This window comes from Panthera leo, chromosome Y (assembly GCF_018350215.1).
Source record: "Panthera leo isolate Ple1 chromosome Y, P.leo_Ple1_pat1.1, whole genome shotgun sequence".
Taxonomy (NCBI): Eukaryota; Metazoa; Chordata; class Mammalia; order Carnivora; family Felidae; genus Panthera; species Panthera leo.
Window position 1 is genome coordinate 4,573,607 of NC_056697.1, and position 21,245 is coordinate 4,594,851.

Sequence of the window (21,245 nt, forward strand, 5' to 3'; positions counted from 1 at the left end):
CTTCATAAACACCTTTTTCTAATTCATGTTTGTGGGGAACAAATAAGTTGTGGTTACTTCAGACAGTAATGATTTAGATGCAGTGAGATTCTAAATGGCTACTAACAGACTTAAATTTCCTAACAATTTTAATTGGGCTCGATGATAGGTCTCACCCGAGTCCTAACTATATCTACTGCAGGCACATTTTGGAGGTATAATTAATGACATAATGTCACGTTGAGCTAACCAAACCCACTCTGTGAGTCAGGAATTCATTCTCTATAGATATTAATAATTATTAAAGGGCATTCATCCTATTGGGTTTAATTCCAATAAAAAAAAAAAGTCTACACCTGAATTAATAAGCACCTCAGCAAAATTTTGCACAGAAAGTTGGAACAAATTTTTCCCAAGGAGGATTCATATGTACAATGGATCCTGACTGTGGTCAGATCCTGGTTTGCAGCCGATTCATAATCTTAAGCCCTGGATTTTTTTTGTCTTCATTCTTCTCTGCAAAGCCCATTGCTGCAGTATCTTTCCCGAGAGCAAGCTTGAAGTCTCATTGACCTCTCTCTCTCTCTCTGTCTCTCTCTGTCTCTCTCTGTCTCTCTCTCTCTCTCTCTCTCTCTGACATGCCATCTCCTGTTAATTACATAGTGGTAGTAATAGTATCCCCAATCAGTCCTGTTCTCTCCCACCTGCCCCCACCTCATTTGGGTACAAACATCTCTATGGAGTCATGGCCACTGTGCTTGACATTTCCTCCAGCCTCTGCCAGATCCAGGCACCACAAAGCAACAGGTTGATGGGAGAATGCAAATCAGACACACCCATCACCCCCTGATTCAGTTCGTCACCATCTGTCCGCCGTGTCCTCTGTGGGCTAACAGTGCCGTCCATTTCTGATCCCTGCCGTTCCTGCAGACTTTTCCCCAGCTCACAGTGTGAGTTTTGCACAGAAAAACAAAGAACAGAAAAACGGCACGTGGCTATGGGAACGCTGTGCATTCAGCCATGTGCGCAACAAACACCGTAAAAAGAACACGGAAAGAAACTGATCCCCTGAGCGGTTCTCTGAATACTTTCTTTATGTATTTTCCTTCTGTACATTTAGAATAAAAGTAAAAACACAGCAAACCAAAATTCTAAAAAAAATGAGTTTTGATTTTTGTGTACGATGAAGTCAGGGTAGGCCAAAGAACTTCTCTCAGCAGCTGGATTTTTTTGGTGAAATGTTACTTAAGACTCACAAGGGGCCTGGATTTTGCTTCATTTCATCTCTCTGTCAACCGTGTTCCTCTGGGCTACCAGAAGTACATTTTTCATTCCTGGTATTTTCAACTTTCAGTCGTAAAACAAAAATTCATTTTTCACATGGTTGGTGAGCTGGGCAATGTATCTTTAAATTACTTACATAAATTCTGACCAGTCATTACTAATGAAGTGTGTTCTGAAAATAAGTTAAGCGTGGCCTGCGAGCCCCCGCCACAGAGAGCCTTTCTCAGGCCGTCGTTAGCACAACCGAACCTTCACGTCTAAAGCTATTGTACCCTGTGTGAGTTTTCTGCTTCCATGCAGCTGATGACGGCATGGTTTGTTATCTCCAGAGGTGCGGTGGGTGGGGAGTCTGGCCCAGCTTAGCTGGTCCCTGGGTGGCCACCGACGTACCGGCCAGGAAGGGTGTATCATCCGAAGGATCCGTGCCCGAGCTCGCTCAGGTGGTTGTGGGCAGATGCTGTTTCTTGCAGCCTGTTGGCACGAGGGCCTCAGGTCCTTGCTGCCCATTGGCTGGAGGCCGCCATCACTCCCTCGTCCTGGAGGGGCATCTGTCCAGTTGTGCAATCTCACTTCCTTCAAGTCCAGCAGGAGGAGGAGTCTGCTAGCCACACAGAGGTCATGGGGTTTTGCAACCTCATCACAGACATCACGTGCCTTTGTTTTCCACATTCGGTTCGTTACAAGCCAGTCTGGAGGTCCGGCCCCACCCAAGGGGACAGGATTATCCAAGATGGGAATCAGTAGCAGGAGGGCGTCACTGGGGTCACCTCTTTGTTTCAAACCCTGTCACTATCCTTACAATCATCTACGCAAAGCTGTAATAACAGTGCTGTGATGACTGCCCCCAACGACTACTGGCTGCTACTGACGAGTCCCTTATGGATTCACAGCACTCAGCATATAATTTTATCTTCTTGAGGGCACGTACAAGGTAGTGTTATGTTCATCTCCATTTAACACAAAGTGCTGACAAAGAGGCTGAATTCGCAGCCCAGGTTTGGCCGCCACCCGGCAGGGGGCCAGGATCGAAACCTCACCTCACCTGCAGAAGCCACCTGCAGAAGGCCATCCATGAGGGTGCTGTGCTTGTGGGTCCCCCCGATGTGGCCGGCCAGAGCCCTGCAGGGTGATTCTGAGGCTCCTTCCCCTGTGAAACCAGCCCAACCCAAGGCCGTCACGATGTCTTTTACCAGTTTTCACCCCATAGGTGTGTTGAATTGGAACGGATTTGGTTGAATGGTCAGTGAATTGCTTTTAGTTGTAAAAGTATGGACGCATGAAAGTCTTCCTAAACAACCAGTGGTGTTTGTCTCATGCTTTATCATTTTGGAGACCTTTTATTTCTCTTTCTTTTTCATTTCCTCAGGGGAAGGCAAGGCGATGTTCTCCCCAGCCCCAGCTTCATTGGGGCATGATTGACAAAATTGTATATATCTGAAGTGGAAGGGTGATGATTTCATATACGTATGTGTTGTGAAACGATGATCACGATTAAGTTAATTAACACACTGCCCACCTCACATATTCACCATTTTCTGGTGTGTGGTGACAACGTTTACAATCTACCATCTACGCCCGTTGCAAGCAAGGACACTGTTATTAACTGTGCTCACCATGCAGTCCGTTAGGTCCCCACAGCGTGTTCGTCGTGTAATAGAAAGCATGTAGCCTTGCACCAACATCGCGCCACGTGTGTGCCCCTAGTCAGCATTCTCTTCTGCCTCTGAGAGTTAAGATTCCACCTATGAGTGAGCTCAGTCCGTGTTTGTCTTTCTCTGTCTGGTGTGATATCTCCTGGTGCATCCCTGTGGTAGCAGATGGAACTGTTTTCTTCTTTTTTATGACTGAGTAATAGTCCATTGACTCTGTGTGTGTGTGTGTGTGTGTGTGTGTGTGTGTGTGTGTGTGTGTGAGAGAGAGACTGAGCAATAGTCCATTGACTGTGTGTGTGTTTGTGTGTATGTGACTAATAGTCCATTGACTCTGTGTGTGTGTGTATGTGTGTGACTGAGTAATAGCCCATTGACTCTGTGTGTGTGTGTGTGTGTGTGTGTGTGTGTGTGTGTGTGTGACTAACAGTCCATTGACTGTGTGTGTGTGTGACTAATAGTCCATTGACTGTGTGTGTGTGTGTGTGTGTGTGTGTTTGTGTGTGTGACTGAGTAATGGTCCATTGACTGTGTGTGTGTGTATGTGACTGAGTAATAGTCTATTGACTGTGTGTGTGTGACTGAGTAATACTCCATTGACTGTATGTGTGTGTGTGTGTGTGTGACTAATAGTCCATTGACTGTGTGTGTGCGTGTGAGTAATAGTCCGTTGACTCTGTGTGTGTGTGTGTGTGTGTGTGTGTGAGAGAGACTGAGCAATAGTCCATTGACTGTGTGTGTGTTTGTGTGTATGTGACTAATAGTCCATTGACTCTGTGTGTGTGTATGTGTGTGACTGAGTAATGGTCCATTGACTCTGTGTGTGTGTATGTGTGTATGTGACTAATAGTCTATTGACTGTGTGTGTGTGTGTGACTGAGTAATACTCCATTGACTGTGTGTGTGTGTGTGTGTGTGTGTGACTAATAGTCCATTGACTGTGTGCGTGTGAGTAATAGTCCGTTGACTCTGTGTGTGTGTATATGTGTGTGTGACTAATAGCCTGTTGTGTGTGTGTGTGTGTGTGTGACTAATAGTCCATTGACTGTGTGTGTGTGTGTGACTAATAGTCCATTGACTCTGTGTGTGTGCGTGTGTGAGACTAATAGTCCATTGTGTGTGTGTGTGTGTGTGTGTGTGACTAATAGCCCATTGACTGTGTGTGTGTGTGACTGAGTAATAGTCCATTGACTGTGCACGTGTGTGTATGTGTGCACGTGCGTGCGTGCCGCATCTTCTCTGTCCCTCTGTTGACAGATGTTTAGGTAGGTCCCGTGTCTTGGCCATTGTGAATAACGTGATGAACTCAGGAACGCATGTACCTCTGAGATCCCGATTGCAGGGCAGCCCTTTATTTCCACCACGTCGGCTGAGTCCCCGTCGCGGACGCAGGATGTCAGGGAACAGTGGATGAGACTGAGGCACGGGCAGCTCATGTTTCACGCCCAAGACCTCGTTGCTGGTGGCCTGAGCGGGGACAAGACCCCTGACCCACAGTCCTTCACTCATCCCCCCCTACTTCCTAACAAGCAGTCAGTAAAAGCCACCAAAGAGAGAATTGAGGGCAGCGTAAGGGGTGGGAGAGTGGCTGCTGTATGAGCCATGGCTCCCTGCTTGCTTGTCTCTAGAGGAAGAGGGTAGTGGAGAACAGAGTTGGCTTTTATGAGAAGGGAAGGTGCTTGAGAGGGAGAGAGACGTAAGACAGGAGAGCAGAAGTGCGTCAGGAGGGAGAGGAAGGAGGTGTTCCTCCAGGTCAGTGGTGGGGGCCAGTCGTGGCCACGGAGCATTATCTGTAAGCACTGCTGATACACAGGTGCAGAGGAGAAGTCCGTGGTCACTCAGATGGGCGGCAGCTTCCGAATCCTTCTGTAGACACCGAGCTGCTTAGCTAGGAGAGCACACGTCGTGCGTGCAGATGATTTGACAGATGCTGGGAGGGGTGCCAGGTGGGCATACGTCGGCCCCTCTCTGCTGGGGCCTCTGTTGCTGCTGGAAGAGAGGGGGTGAGGCGGCGAGGCTGGGGTGCAGTTGAGCATCGTCCAGTGACCCATGAGCCCCACAGCAAGGGTGCCAGTGACGTCAGGGCTGGGAAACCCTGTTCACAATAATCAATCATCGTTTATTTACCCAATAAATAATTAATCCTGATGAAATACAGTTAAAATAATAATGATAACGAGCACGTGCTCCTGTGTTCTTCATGTAGGTGAGCTCACGAAGGCGTAGGCAGAGGGCTTACAGTGCGCACGTGCACACACAAAAGTGCGCTTCCAGATAAGAAGTTGTGTGTATTTAGTGTCCAGGTTAAGGGAAGCACGAAAACACCCAGTAGTTAGAAGCACACAAGCACGGTGTTGTGGTTCTCTTGCCTTTTCTGGTGGGAAGGCGCCACGTTGCTTTGTTGTGGGGACGGGAGGTTAGGGGGCATGCTCGTTTATCCGTCACTGGTGTTAGTTTTGCATTTCCAAGGGGTTGCATCCACTTAGGGACCCCTGACGTGCGAGCCCAGGGCATTTCGTAGGCACTACTAATGGGTGTCTTCAGTAATCTTGAGAAGCTTCACTGTGTGTCGGTGCTCATAGCGACAGACGGATGCCCCTTTTCACATCCTTCTACTACCCATCGAACCTTCCACCCACGTACCATGCAGTGTAGTCTCCTTCTTAACCTGTGTTTCGGTGGAGTTTGGAGTGGGGCATTTTTAATTCAACAGAAAAAACGTCGGTGCTATGTGTCGCGCGGTTTTCTTGGATGCTCGCTCACCCAGCCGCTGCCCTCCTAGTGCCCACAGCGCAGCGAGGAAAGAGGACGTCCAGTTTCATAGCCACCCAAGTTGTTGTGCGGTGTTGCTGAGTCACAAATGCTGTGTAACGTCGGGGAGTACGTTCAGAGAGGAGAGGTTAAGAAGGACATGAATGTTGACCGTGGTCAGGGACTGGGGTGTATCTCCTGCACACCTCCCTGCCGCCCACCAGGCCTGTCGAACAACATGCCCAGGACAGCACCTGCCAGTGCTCTGGCTCTCACTTGATGGGACACAGGGTCGGGGCTGCAAAAGCAGTAGATGACGGGAACCAGAGGAGCGATGGAGGCAGACAACAAAATGAACTGGGAAGCCCCGTCCTCCGGTAGAGGAGAGAATCTGATTCCCAGGGCCAGGCTTCTGGTTGCAGCTGGGAGGTTGAACGGACACAGGGACCCTGGTCTAGGAGGCGGGGAGACAGTGATGGGAGACGGCGAAGTGTGACCTATTACCCAGCACCTCGAGCTGCCCCAGGCTATAAACCTTGTGCTCCTTGAGTTTTGAAACATTGACCCAACCTTCCCTTTAAAAACAAACAAAAAAGAAGCGAATTTTAGAAAGGAGAGGACATTGACAGTTGGGTCTTAATGAAGTACTCGTCTATCCACAGCTCACACAGAGAACTTTTAGCTAATTACAGAGCTCACATGCCAAAAAAAGATGGCGGGTGGTTGTGTTTTCCTTCTTCCAAGCAGAGCCTATGTGTTGGGGAAGAGTAGTAGAATAGAGATGACAGGTCATGGGGTGCCTGGGTGCCTCATTTGGTTGAGCATCCGACTCTTGGTTTCCATTGAGGTCACGATCCCTTAGTTTGTAGGTTCGAGCCCCATGTCGGGCTCTGAGCTGATCCTGCAGAGCCTGCTTGGGATTCTCTCTCTGCCCCTCTCCCCATCACGCTCTCTCTGTCTCGCACAAAACAAATAAACTTAAATAAAAAAAGAAAAAGAAATGAGAGGTCATTACTATCCTTGGAGACAGAAATGTTTGTTTTGGAAGCAAACACCCTGGAAAGAGGACAAAGTGCTTTGCTCACCGGAGTCTGTGTTCTTGCAGCACAAATGGTCTGGGGCGACAGGTTGGGAGAAAGTCCCAGAAAAGGAGGTGGTCCATTGCACGCTGGCGTCCCTCACTTCTGTCTTTGTCGTTGCCCTTTGCAGGAGGATGAGGATTCGCCTGGTCCTGCTGTCATTCCTGAGTGTGGCCCAGAGCCATGCAGCCACAAGGCCCAACCTGGTCCTCCTGCTGGCTGATGACCTTGGCATCGGAGATCTTGGGTGCTATGGAAACAAGACCCTCAGGTGCGATGACATGCTTGTCGTGCGAAAGCCTGGCCCTGCTCGTAGGCAGTGGTCCCCAGTGATGTGAACAGTCACAGAGCATGCAGACCACCCCTTCAGGGCACACTCGTTCATGTGTGACTTCTCGTGGGTGCAGGCAGATACTGGCGTCGGGAAGGCAGGCGGGACTTGATGTGTTCGAACACGGGTAGTGAGTTGCATCAACCCAGAGAGACCACTGGAAAGATACTCCTAATGACTGTCTGACCCAATGATACTGTCCTGCTTCCACACGTCCTCCGTCTCTTCTTCCCATTGGCTCACCTCTTTATTTTATTTTCTCTGTCTGGTACCTGGCTTTGTGCCAGTGGGTGGCCCCCCCTGCCCCCATCCCTCCTTCTTTTGCCTCCACAGTTACCACCCTGGCCGGGACAGGTGGCCCAGAGGCATGTGTCAGGTTGGATGACTCCAGAACCTTCCAAGGATCAGGGGTCATGGTGATGCTAGAAGGACACTGGGGACCAGAATCAGGGACAGATGAGGGCATTTCGTTTCTCAGCCCCCTGCGTAACACTAGGTTCATGTAAGATGTATTCTAAGGGCCCTTTGGTTTAAAAAAGGAAGTTGGTCCTTGAGTAATAGAATATTGGCATCAAGACGGCATTCTCTCTTTATAACGATGAGGAAACAATCACATAAACTGGTCCTGAGCTTCCTCTTACTTAGTAATGATCAGTTCAAACCGAATCACACAAGGTGGGGAAAGAGATCGTGTGCTTTTATAGAATCTTCTCATGAGATCTATCAATAGTGACTCTGTGAAGCTTGGGGATGGACGCACTGGTAAGTGCCACGGGACACTGATTTACTTTCTTGCCATCACTCTGCCTCGTCATCGTCTCTTCTACATGACAACGCAGCAGGAAGGGGTGTTTCGTTGTGATGTGTCACATCAAACAGAAGTTGGCTATACGTTTTTCTTTTCAGGAGAAACCATTGTGCAAGGCTTAACCAGACGTGTCTCAGTTCCACACTGAACCTTTGCATCAGATGCCGCTTGTTCTGTTCTGTTTTGTTTTTAATGTTTAGGTATTTTTGAGACAGAGAAACCCAAGCAGGCTGTGCACTGTCAGCACAGAGCCCGATGTGGGGCTTGAACCAAGAAACAATAAGTTGATGACCTGACCCAAAATCAGGAGTGGGATGCTTAACTGACTGAGTTAAGTGACTGAGACACCCAGGTGCCCCTCTGTCATTCAAATTTTTTTTTACTTATTTATTTTTTAATAATTTTGTTTAAGTTTATTTATTTTTGAGATTGAAGAGAGAATCCCAAGCAGGGTCTGCGCTGTCTGCCCAGAGTGCAACACAGAGCTCAGACTCACAAACCGTGAGATCATGACCTGAGCCAAAACCAACAGTTGGAAGCTTAGCTGACTGAGCCACCCAGGCATCCCGATGCTGCTTGTTGTTTTAAACTGTGAGCTTACCTGTGATATTTGTTAGAGTTTTAAACACATGGGCAAGGATGAGATTTCAATTGACCACATAAGTTTTCCACCCACCGTTCGCCTCATTTTGTAAAAAATGGCGTAGATCTTACTTTTTGACACTTGCCGTACATCTCTTTTTAGTAATTTACTTTTTCTTATTCATGTCTGTTCATTTTAAAAATTTTATTTATTATTTTTAATATTCTGTGTATTCCTCAGTATACATATGGCTCAGTTGGTGAAGCATCTGACTCTTGATTTCGGCTCAGGTCGTGATCTCACGGTTCATAAGATCAGGCCCCACATCAGGCCCTGTGCACTGACCACATAGAGCCTGCCTGGGATTCTCTCTCTCTCCCTCTCTTTCTGCCCCTCCCCCCTCAAAATAAATAAACATTAAAACAATATACGTATTCCTGAAGTTCACTGAGAGAACAGACAACCGTTCCTATTCAGCTGTCTTAATTAAAAAAAATTACAATCAAGCTTTAAGGTTTTGTTTCTACGAAATCTCAAAAGGAAGAAAAAAAGTGTCAGTCTAGGGATGGGGAGGTTTAAGTCAGATACACAGGTTCAGTCCTTCTAAATCTTCTAAATCTCTGACTGAAGGCAGAAAAGCACAGGGAAGAAGTTGACTGTCAAATGCACACACGAAATTCATGGGCGGGGGAGCACGTTGATGATAGCACTGCGAGGAGACGACTGTACCCTTGACGCTGTGCACCACCCAGGGCTACTCTGTGTGGGCACCGGGCTGTGGGCCATGATGAGCAAGATGTGTGTTACCCCCACGGTGCAGGCACGGAGCGCAGTGAGCCGAGCTGTCCGTTTATGGTGAGCAAGCTGCTGTGATAGGATCTGTGTCCCACACACACATCAAGACCCCCCAGGGACAAGCTTGGTCATAGGAAGCTCAGGAGAATCCCGTCTGTGCCAGGACCTGCAGGACAGAAAGTGGGCTGGCAGAGAGGGTGCGGCCTCATTCCCAGCGGACGATGAGGGGTGAGAGCTCAGCGTGGTCCCAGAACAGAATGCCTAGCATGTGCACAACAACTGTGATGGGATCGGCCGGTCTGTTCCCAGAGCAGAAGCACTGGGATGGTTTGTCCTGCATCATGCATCCTCCTAGGTGTTTCTCTGGATGACGGAGAGGTGACACACTGTGAAAAGCCACAGTGGAGCTGCATGTGTCAAGGTCATCGTGAATGACACGAGTCTTCTGTTCTAGGACTCCCAATATTGACCGGTTGGCTGAAGGGGGCGTGAAGCTCACGCAGCACCTGGCGGCATCACCCCTGTGCACCCCGAGTAGGGCAGCCTTCATGACAGGCCGCTACCCCATCCGATCAGGTAACCTGCGGGCTCCGTGGCCATGGCTGCTGGCCTCCTAAGGGCATCCCCAGACTCCTGTTTCAGTGCTCATCTCTCCTGCTTCAGGAATGGCATCTGAGTTCCTCGTGGGTGTGTATCTCTTCTCGGCCTCATCTGGAGGACTTCCCACCAGCGAGATTACATTTGCCAAGCTTCTCAAGGGTCAAGGCTATTCAACAGCTCTCATAGGTATGGGCAGCTGTGGAGTGGGAATCGAGGGCCTGGGACAGGACATGGTGACTGCCTTCTTACGGATGACATCACGCATACAGTTTGCACAACTTCAGATAGGGAACAAATGATCTCCATTTCCATTAAAATGCAATACACCTATCTGAGCTATTTGAATGTAAGGATACGGTCAGTGTGTGTATGTGGATGGATGGATGGATGGATGGATAGATAGATAGATAGATAGATAGATAGATAGATAGATAATGATAGATGGATGGACTGATGAATGTATGGATAAATGGAAAGGTGGATGACATAGGTGACAGAGGTAAGGATAGATAGATCAACAGATGAAGTAGATGATGGATGGGTGGATGAATGGATGAATTGTGGATGAAAGGATGAATGATGGAGGGATGAATGAGTGATGGATATAGGGATGGATGATGGATGATAGATATATGGATAATGGGTAGATGATGGATGGATGGATGATGGATGGATGGATGAATGATGGATAGATGGGTAGATAATGGATGGATAATGGGTGGATGGATAGATGATGAATGGATGGAGATTGGGTTGATGGATGGATGCATGATGGATGGATGGTGGAGGGATGGATGGGTGCATAGAAGATGGTTAGATGGATGGATGTTGAATGGATGGGTAATTGGTGGATGGACGGATGAATGATGGATGAATGGATGATGAGTAGATGGATGATGGTTAAAGATGGATGATAAATTAATGAATGGATGGGTGGATGGATAGGTGATGGATGGACAGATGAGATACAGAGATGGAACAGATGATAGATTGATAAATAATTATAAATAGCCATACAGCATACGAAACTATGTATACACACTATGCTGTTGAGTATTTTAATTTTATATATTAGTGCTAAAATTATGTTAGACTTTGTCTCACTTGACATTGATTTTATTCAGTTGATAGGAGTGATACATTCGTCCTTTTTTAGTTAATACGCTTAAGTCTATGTGGGTCATCAGATGAATCCTAAAATATTTCATAGAAGCAAAATGACCATTGTCTTTCCTCCTACCTCTTGTCATTAAACCATCATGTTTTTCTTTTGTGAGACACTCAACCAATTTAGTGGTATAATTAACATTTTATAAGAAATGTTCATAGATGTTTAAAATAATTGCTGAGTTATGAGTGTGATTTGCTCATGCTTGAGGTGCAGCTTTTTGAGAAAGGATTCATTTTCACTTTTAATATTCAAGGGACAAAACCAAATTGGTCCTACAACTTTAATTTTAAGGAACTGTCTTTAAAGACACTGTGTTTTTCTGTGTATTTTTGTCACCTGCCTGTTAAATATGTTAGGTATTTTTCTTTTGTTTTCTTTTGTTATTTTCGACACTAAATTAGTTCTTGTTTTCTGATAGAGTGAGTAGTGAATACCTTGTTGTTTGTGGAGGAGGAAGTGAAAAACCAGGGGGTTCTACAGAATAGTAGGCGTTTGGCTAATAAACGTGCAGAGCGATCCCACTTTTCACCAGGTGGGAATCAGACGCTAACGTTCAAGTTAGGGTGTTCATTGGGTCTAAACCTATCATCCGCTTCCTTCTCAGGGAAGTGGCACCTTGGGACGAACTGTCACAACAAAAGCGACTTTTGTCACCACCCATTGAGCCATGGCTTTGATTATTTCCATGGGATCCCTGTGACCAACCTAAGGGACTGCAAGCCCGGAGAAGGCAGTGTGTTCACCAGGGGTATCAGGCTGCTGGTGTTCATCCCTCTTCAGATCATAGCGGTCACTCTCCTCACCATGGTGGTGCTCAAGTACCTGGGGCTGGTCCGAGTGCCCCCTCTGGTCTTCTTCGGCCTTCTCTGCCTGGCCGCCATGATACTGGGCCTTCTGGTGTGCTTCCTGCATTACTTCCGGCCCCTGAACTGCTTCCTGATGAGGAACCACGAGATCACCCAGCAGCCTCTATCCTACGACAACCTCATGCAGAGGCTGGTGGCGGATGCGGCCCAGTTCATTCGACGGTAGGTATCACCTTTTATCCTGATGCTGCCCGTGAAGCGTAGTGTTTGGTTATTTCCGTACAGGTTGGAAAAATGGTGTGGTCTTGCCAGCCACGTTTCCCCTTCCATGCAGAGCAGATTTGTCCAGCTAGGCTCTCGGGAGGAAGGATGCAGAGAACGGACTGACACGTGATAGGAAGCGTAATGGCGTGGGCTCTCGCTGGAACAGCTCTGCCGATATCACTCACATCTTGTGCTCCTGGTACCATGCCAGAAAGGTCTCCCACATGACCAAAGGGGCTTTAAGTATCACCACGGTCATTACTCTTCAAGTGAGCATTGTAAGCACGGTCATTACTCTTCAAGCGAGCATTGTAAGTGTAGATGTCCTTGCGACACAAAGGACACAGGGAGATCCCCCATGAAAGTTTCCGAGCACAACCACTGTGTGAGGAGAAAGGGGGAAGCTGACGATCTCGTTTAGTCTGTGAGGACCCCTTTCATGCATAGTGTTGAGGGTTGCAGTCACCAACCAGAGAAGGGTTGGTGGCATTCCTGAGTAGGAACTGTATCAGGAACACCTACTGTCAAAAACAGAACCGTTCTGTTCCATTTGTCACCTTAGAGAAAAGTGGATGTTTCTTTTTTTCTTTTCAAAGTTTATTTATTTTGAGAGAGTGGGACAGAGAGGGGGAAGGGCAGAAACAGAGGGAGGGAGAGAGAATCGCAAGCGGGCTCCAGTCCATGAGTGCAGAGCCAGATGCAGAGCTTGAACTCGTGAACTATGAGGTCATGACCTGAGCTGAAATCAGGAGTCAGGTGCCACCCAGGTGCCCTGAGAAAAGTGGAAATTTCATCTTAAAATCACACATTGGGTCTGGGCAGTCACTGGCCGCGTGCATGCTGGGAGCGTGAGTTGTTCCGGCACCAAAGGCTGCAGAGACTGGGTTTCAGCACAATGGCAGGAGGGAGGACGTAATGCGGGTCTGGACGGAAGATTTTAAGCTGGCAGTCATGCTCTTAAGTGTCTGTCGTAATCACTTGCATATAGAGGTGCCATTGGGTTATCGGTGCCTACGTAGGTTTGTTGGCCCGCACAGCCAGAATAATGGCTGCTCAGACTGTTACAAGAACTGAGGCTGCTGTTAAAACTGAAGGTTGCCCATCTTTTCTCTTGAGGTTGCTACTGAGCCGTGCTGAGGAACATCTCCTTTTAACAAGCTCCCTGAGAGAGTCTAAAACACATGTCTCCTAGGACACTCGGAAACGTACTAGAGTGTCGATGGGGACTTTAGTGACAAAAGCTGCAATTATTGTTTTGCCCCCAGACTTTTCTAGAAGGGGATACTGACTTGTGATCTAATGCAAAAGTTTTAGAACTTTATAAGGTATACATGTTATGTTGTCATCCAGTAAGATATACATAGATTGTTAATTGAAACAAGTCTCTTGAAACGATTCTTTTTTTTTTTTTAGCAGCATGATCACTTCTGATACTTTGCATCTTACTTTTTTTTTTTTTTAGTTTTTTTAACATTTATTCATTTTTGACAGACAGAGAGCAAGAGCGAGGGAGGGGCAGAGAGAGAAGGAGACACAGAATCCAAACCAGGTCTAGGCTCGGAGCTGACAGTACAGACCCCGAGGCGGGGCTTGAACTCACAAACAGTGACATCATGACCTGAGCTGAAGTCAGATGCTTAACCGACTGAACCAGCCAGGCGCTCCACTTTGCATCTTATTCTGTTGTGTGTGTGTGTGTGTGTGTGTGTGTGTGTGTTTTGGTAATGTTTTATTTCTTTTTGAGAGAGAAAGTACGAGTGGGGGAGGGGCGCAGAGAGAGAGGGACAGAGGATACAAAGTAGGCTCTGCACTGACGGCGGTGAGTCCCCATGTGGGTCTCGAACTCAGGAACTGTGAGATCATGACCTCAGCCAAAGTCAAAGACTCAACCAACTGACCACCTAGGTGCCCCTGTAGTGTGTTATTTTTTTTTATTTTTTTTTTTAACGTTTATTCACTTTTGAGAGAGAGAGGGACAGAGTGTGAGCGGGGGAGGGGCAGAGAGAGGGGGAGACACAGAATCCAAAGCAGGTTCCAGGCTCCAAGCTGTCAGCACAGAGCCCGACACGGGGCTCGAACTCACGGACCACGAGATCATGACCTGAGGCGAAGTTGGACGCTTAACCGACTGAGCCACCCAGGTGTCCCTGTTGTGTATTATTTTTTAAGAACTGGCTGTGACACTAAATTAGCGTCATAAGTCAACAGTGGGCCACAGTTCGCGTGGTTGAAAAAGCTCTTACCACGTGGGTTAACCTCGCTGTGTTTTCTAAGCAAGGGAGCAGCCATCCCGGACTCAGACGGCGCTCCCTGGGATTGCAGACCTGTCCACTCATGCCAGAACACAGCAGTCTGCTGTCTGCCAAATTTGCTCGAACAGCTGAACACTCGCCCATCCGTCTGCATCCACCAGCAATCTCTCAGAAACAGAAGACATTAATAATACGGTGGCCCCTGCAGAATCACAGGGGTCAGGGATCAGACTCGGCTTCTAGATGAATCACTTCTTTTCAACAGGTGGTATTTTGACAGCAGTGGAGGAGTCTATAGAGAGTATGAATATTCATATGATTACAAGGCATTTTAATGGGTCCCTCCGCATGTGGCTTTGGGAGGGAACCAAGAGCAATTTGATCCTAAGGGTATTGAAGCCTGTGTCGTTCATGTGGATGAGATGCAGGCATCTGCAATTTTCTGGCAGAACTAGAGATTTAAGATGTTCGAGCAACACCGCGGTTGAAAGTTGGGGTTATTGAGTTATTACAGAAGGGTTTATTCTTCGAAATAGATGGTTCCAGAGGAAATGCCTGTTGCTCACGTTGGTGTAGCACGTGCAGTCAGTATTAGTGAAAATACTGCATTTGTTTCCCAAAAAGCTTTTGCCATGATGTTGCCTGAACACACAAAGATTGAAAACATCTAGGTAAACCCATCCTTGGGTACAGTTGTCCTCAGACTGTGTCACATGTGATACCTGATTCGCTGCGGGTGATGGCCACACATCTTGAAAGATCTGCGTTAATGTGTCACCAAAGAATCATAGCAACATTTGTACAAAAAAAAAAAAAAAAAAGATTGTCTTAAGGAGGTGAAGACCTCATTTATATGTGTTGTGTCATTGGCCAGCATATCCTGAATAATTTAAGAAGGTCTTACCACCTTTGTGTGAGAAATGGATTCAGACTCGGCAGGAGCAGGACAATGACCAAAGCAATGGCAATGTTTCTGAAATTTATTCAAATGCGTTTCAGTTCAGAATTTCCCAGTGGAAACTGGCACCTTCTCGTGATATGTTAGCATAAAAGACAATGTGGGGGGTGTGCAGTTCACGTTCAATTCGTATGTCAATAATAGTGATAAAAATGGTTTAAACTGATATTTCTAAAATTATTTATTTATTTATTTATTTATTTTTACATTTTTATTCATTTTTGTTTTTTGCAAGACAGAGCTAGAGCAGGGGAGGGGCAGAGAGAGAGAGGGAGACCCAGAATCCAAAGCAGGCTCTTGGCTCTGAGCTGTCAGCACAGAGCCTGATGCGGGGCTCGAACTCACTGACTGCGAGATCACCGACCAAGCCACCCAGGCGCCCCTTTTATTTCTAAAATTTATATTCGTTCTCTAAGCCTTTTCGCTGGAATGATTTTATACTGAAGATACGGACTTGAGATGTGGAGCTGCGGATGACAGGGGCGTGAGGTCTTCTGAAGCAAATTTGCTACAGACAGGTCACCAGTGCTTACTTCTAACATTGAGGAGACTGGTGGTTGGGAATGCTGAAACCACAGCATGGTCCGTGGGGCCTCATCCTAATTTACTCCCAGGGATAAAATTTGTCTTGGGGAGATGTTTTTGTTGGAAGGCTAGACGATTGGTTCACCACACCATATGCTATAAGCTGTATAGTAATTCAAGAGGCAGCTCATCCTGAACCCACTTGAATTAGCAAGAGTCCTTGTTGCTCTTAGAGGCAGGAATGAGCTGTAGATTTCTTGGAGATCGCCGGCCTTCCCCCTGTGTGCTGAGTGAAGGATCCTACAGCCATCCGGCTTCCTCCCTTAGGCATTCCTGTCTTCAGGGCTCTGTAAATCAGGGCCAGCTTGGGTGCAAGGCGCAAACGGGGCATGTTCAAGTGTCAGCGACCTCTGCTCAGTGGTCCTTTCCTGCCAGGCCCTGGGGATACACACATCACGTCTTTCATGCTGCAAAACAGCCGCATGAGATGGGAGAAAAGAGATGTCTTCTTGTGGGGGCATTTGAGGCCCCACATTTGGAGTGAATTACCAAAGCCCTATGACTAATAGCAACACACTAGATCCAAAACCACAGCTAAGTGCCCGTGAAGCCTCCTCTCTCTTTCGGAGTGGGCCATTTAGATGCCTCTGCTCTGCTCTGCCAGGGACTCTGCCAACTTGCTGATTAGATTTGAGTACAGGGGAGGTGGAAGGAGACCGGGGAATCTTACAGATGTCTCAGCAGACCGTCTACAAAGGGAAGAGTCCAGGTGTCACCCCTCAAAGGAGATGCAGCCTGGTAATTCTTCCAGGAGCTCTGAGGTCCGCACAGTCATTACCATGGTGATGGAGAAGTGTTTGCATATTCTGAAAAGAAAACAGAGGCTGCATAATAACAGGTGAATTTAGTGAGTTAATTTTATTCACAAAGTAGTGTTTCATTCATTTAAGTCAAGGCTACATTTAAAAAGGTTAATGCCACTGGGTAGAATGAGATCCACATTTCGTATCGTCCTTGACAGAGCGAGGGGAACCTGGGTCATTGTGTGGTGTCAGGGGCCAGATATGTTGGCCTCTTTTCTCCCTAAATTCATGGAAAACACCGCTTCATTGCTAGGGAAAACATTACAATTGAAAGAAACTTCTCTTTGTTTTTCTCTGCAAATATTCACATGTTCAGGCTGAAGAGGGCATTTCTAAAGGCACGGTGACTTTACACGCACCCACATAATTTGTATAGTTTATGGTATCCAGCGATTGGATTCAAAAATTCATATGAAATTGACCCTGAGAATTCTGTTCTCCAGGCTCCCGTGTTCAGTGCATATTGAATGTATTCAACATGTACTCAATATGTATTGAACATATTTAGTGTAGGTGTGTGTGTGTGCTAAGAGGCTGTCATTGGAAGTGAAATAAATGCTAATAATTTTCAGTTGAGCTTAAGAAGGGATATCTCTTGTATTTTTAGCGTTGAGTCTACTAGAAAGCAAATGTAAACTTTGGCAAAGATCTAGAGTTCCATTATTTATTTATTTATTTATTTATTTATTTATTTATTTATTTATTTATTTATTTATTTTTAAATTTACATCCAAGTTAGTTGGCAGATAGTACAATAATGATTTCAGGAGTAGAATCCAGTGATTCATCCCCTACATATAACACCCAGTGCTCATCATAACAAGTGCCCTCCTTAATGTGCCCCTTGCCCATTTAGCCCATCCCCCCACCCACAATCCCTCTAGCAACCTTCTGTTTGCTCTCTGTATTTAAGAGTCTCTTATGTTTTGTACCCCTCCCTGTTTTTACATTATTTTTGCTTCCCTTCCCTTATGTTCATCGGTTTTGTATCTTAAATTCCTCATATGAGTGAAGTCATATGATGTCTTTCTCTGACTAATTTCGCTTAGCGTAATACCCCGCAGTTCCATCCACGTAGTTGCAAATGGCAAGATTTCATTCTTTTTGATTGCCGAGTAATACTCCATTGTATATATATACCACATCTTCTTTATCCATTCATCCATCGATGGACATTTGGGCTCTTTCCACACTTTTGCTATTGTCAATAGCACTGCTATAAATATTGGGGTGCATGTGCCCCTTCGAAACAGCATACCTGTATCCCTTGGATAAATACCTGGTAGTGCAATTACTGGGTCGTAGGGTAGTTCTATTTTTAATTTTTTGAGGAACCTCCATACTGTTTTCCAGAATAGCTGCACCAGTTTGCATTCACACCAACAGTGCAAAAGGGTTTCTCTGCATCCTCGCCAACACCTATTGTTGCCTGACTTGTTAATGTTAGCCATTCTGACAGGTATGAGGTGGTATCTCCTTGTGGTTTTGATTTGTATTTCCCTGATGATGAGGGATGTTGAGCATCTTTTCATGTGTGTGTTAGTCATCTGGAAGCGTTCTTTGGAAAAGTGTCTATTCATGTGTTTTGCCCATTTCTTCACTGGATTATTTGTTTTTCGGGTGTTGAGTTTCATAACTTCTTTACAGATTTAGGATACTAACCCTTCATCTGATACATCATTTACAAACATCTTCTCCCATTCCATCAGTTGCCTTTTAGTTTTGTTGATTGTTTTCCTTCGACATGCAGAAGCCTTTTGTCTTGATGAGGTCCCTAGAGTTCTGTTTTTAATCTCTGATTTCCTAGAGTGGCAAGATCTCATTTTTGTGACTTCAACAAATCCTGATTTGCAAAGGGAAGCGACCATGACATCAGAATGTTGGAAAAGCATGAGTAAGCAGAGGAGGTAACTTTGCCACACAGAGAGTATGTGCTTACTGGAGGGTCACGGGGAAGTGCTCCCTCTACCATTTTCCATGGTGTGTAGTTTTACAGGAAATAGAGACTTCTTTCTGCAAACATTGTTGTCATCATAATGCTGTAAAACCTGGAACTAGCTGATAAATGTATCATCGGAAGACCTGACCTTTTATCCTGTTCCACTGCCATTGATATTTGGCACAGTCAAAATCTTGAAACGCATTTACAGGGTCCCTTTGACCTAGCCTTTGACATTTCCAGCCAGACTGTGGTATAAGTGGCCATGATGAATAGCTGCAATTTGGCACAAAGCATCTTCTGAAGAAAGAGATTGTGGGATGACTTTATTAGTTTAAATAAGAGTTTAAGCCAGAAAGGAATGGGGGTGATATCGATTTTAATCCACGGGGAGAAAAGTACATCAGATTAACGATTCAGGGCAACACAAAGGGACACATATGTGTTCAACAGGAGAAAGGTTAAGTAATTAAAGAATGGTCTTGCTCAGTAAGGATAGATGCCCCTTGATTGGTTTCTACCTTGCATGAGCCAACAGGACGTGGGTTTAGGAATGCAAGGGGTTTGGGCTCTTAGTATGAGTGTCCATCCCAGGCTGAGCAAGCCACAAGCCAAATACACTTACAGGCAGCTCCTTGCTTTTTGCTCTAGTGTGTCTAGATCCACAGCATTCCTAACTGAAGGGGGCGTGTGGATAAAGCACTCTCAGACCTTCCTCCTTTCATCAAACACACACATCTCTTTTATGCCCTGGGATTATGACCTAAACTGGAATCAGCAAGTGCGGCCTTTGGGATGTCAGGCATTGAAGCACGGATTCCTGGGGGTCCAGGCTGGTGAGGAAATTAGCAATGGGTGGTCCGGGTCTGGAGGCCCAAGGGAACTGGCTTTGGTTCAGCTCCTTCCCAGTGGTGGCCTGCTGTCCCTCAGAAATGCAGGCTGGTGCTGCTGACTTGTCCCTTGTTCCAGAGAGGAGGTACTGGGTGGTTCAGTTGACTGGCTATCCAACTCTCGATTTTGGCTCAGCTCATGATCTCACGGTTCTGAGAGTTCAAGCCCCACATCGGGCTCCGTGCTGACAGCATGGAGCGTGCTTCAGATCCTCTGTCCCCTTCTCTCATTGCACCTCCCTGCTTGCTCTCCGTCTGTCAAAAACAAATAAACATTTATCTTAAAAAAGAGAAAGGGTAAATGCCTATTTGTGAGAGGGAACTATTTGAGGAGGAGTTTTTTTTTATGGGAAACTTCTCAGTGTTTTAACGTTAGCTTGTTTTTTTTTTTTAGCACTCAGAACCACTGTTGAATGAATGAATTGCTGTACTCTCTGTGCCTTAGAATAGACCCCATTTTACTCACTTCCCGGGGTCCTCTTTTTGTGTCCTTCATGGGCTTCTCTCCCCGTCCCTAGGCTGGGGGCGAACCTGCACAATAGATGATCTGTCTTCTATTGTCCTTCAGGATCATAACAGTTATTCCTAGCAGGCACATTTACTGTGATGGGGTGAATATACTCTCCTCTTCTCTTTCTCTCCCCTTGGAGGGCCCATCCAAGGAGGCTCTCTCTGCCACCGTTTTAGGTACTCTCCTAGTAACTGAAAAGAAATGCGATCGATTTTCCAAAGGCACTTTGGAGAAACCATCTCCTTCCTCGGGGTCTCATTTCCTATTACAACAATTACAGATGTTTTTATTTCCTGTTACCTAAAATGCAGGGAAACAATTTTTTTATTTTGTTTCTGCATAACCTCAGTGTCTTGCAGTTACCTCACCCCTAAAAATAAAATCTTTCTTTGGGTTAGGAGAATGAATGCATGGACGCCAGGGAATTTACAACCAGAAGCAGCAAAGAATCTTTCCTGTACCTGTTGTAGGGTAGGGCGTGTGGGTGACCTCAGGTACATGCATTCCGGTCACAGTGGGCTTGGAGACTCACAGCTGGTGATGAGTGGGTTCAGAGTCTGGTAGCCTCCGTTGGTGACCCATCTAATGTAACGTGAGAGCCACAGACAAGTCTGCGTGTGCAGAATTCTTGCACAGAGAGCCCAGCGTGAAGGTCAGCAGATGAGGCCAGTGTGGGCAGGCTGGAAGGATGTGGGTGAAGACTGAAACCAGGCAGCTTTTTTTTTAGGTCTGTTACATAGATTGGCTTTCAGACCTGGGTGTCCATTTTGTCTCCCTGCGTTTTCGAGGGAAGAAGGTGTCTTTCCTAGTTTTCTCGTCTTTGTTTTTGTTTTCCAGAGCCATCTCTATTGTTCTGTGGCTCCAAAAGTGACACGTGCTACTCTAAAAAAATTGAAGCGGTGTAAAAATGGGTAATGTCGAATGCTGACATTGTTGCTGGTCTTTGCTCCTTCACACTAAGTTCTCGCTTTCCCCAGCCCAAGATGCAGCAAAGTCTGTGTGTTAGTGGTATCTCTCTGGGTTTCTTTCCATAAATGTCAGTTTTTATTTTTAAAATTATTATGATTTAGGGCTACCTGGCTGGCTCAGTTGGTAGAGCATGTGACTCTTGACCTCAGAGTTGGGAGTTCAAGCCCCACAATGCATGTAGAGATTATTTAAAAATAAAATCTTTAATTTTTTTAATGTTTAATTTTTGAGAGAGAGA

General features: G+C 46.2%; 1 protein-coding gene across 1 annotated transcript in view; it reads left to right on the forward strand.

The window, feature by feature from the left end:
* STS (steroid sulfatase) overlaps positions 1-21,245 on the forward strand; it is a 153,023-nt gene that overhangs the window by 65,845 nt on the left and 65,933 nt on the right. Inside the window, exons 3-6 of the mRNA XM_042926533.1 lie at positions 6,873-7,013; positions 9,714-9,835; positions 9,923-10,045; positions 11,635-12,058. Coding sequence (XP_042782467.1) covers positions 6,877-7,013; positions 9,714-9,835; positions 9,923-10,045; positions 11,635-12,058 — 806 coding nt within the window. The 5' untranslated portion in view covers positions 6,873-6,876. The remainder of the gene's footprint in view (positions 1-6,872; positions 7,014-9,713; positions 9,836-9,922; positions 10,046-11,634; positions 12,059-21,245) is intronic.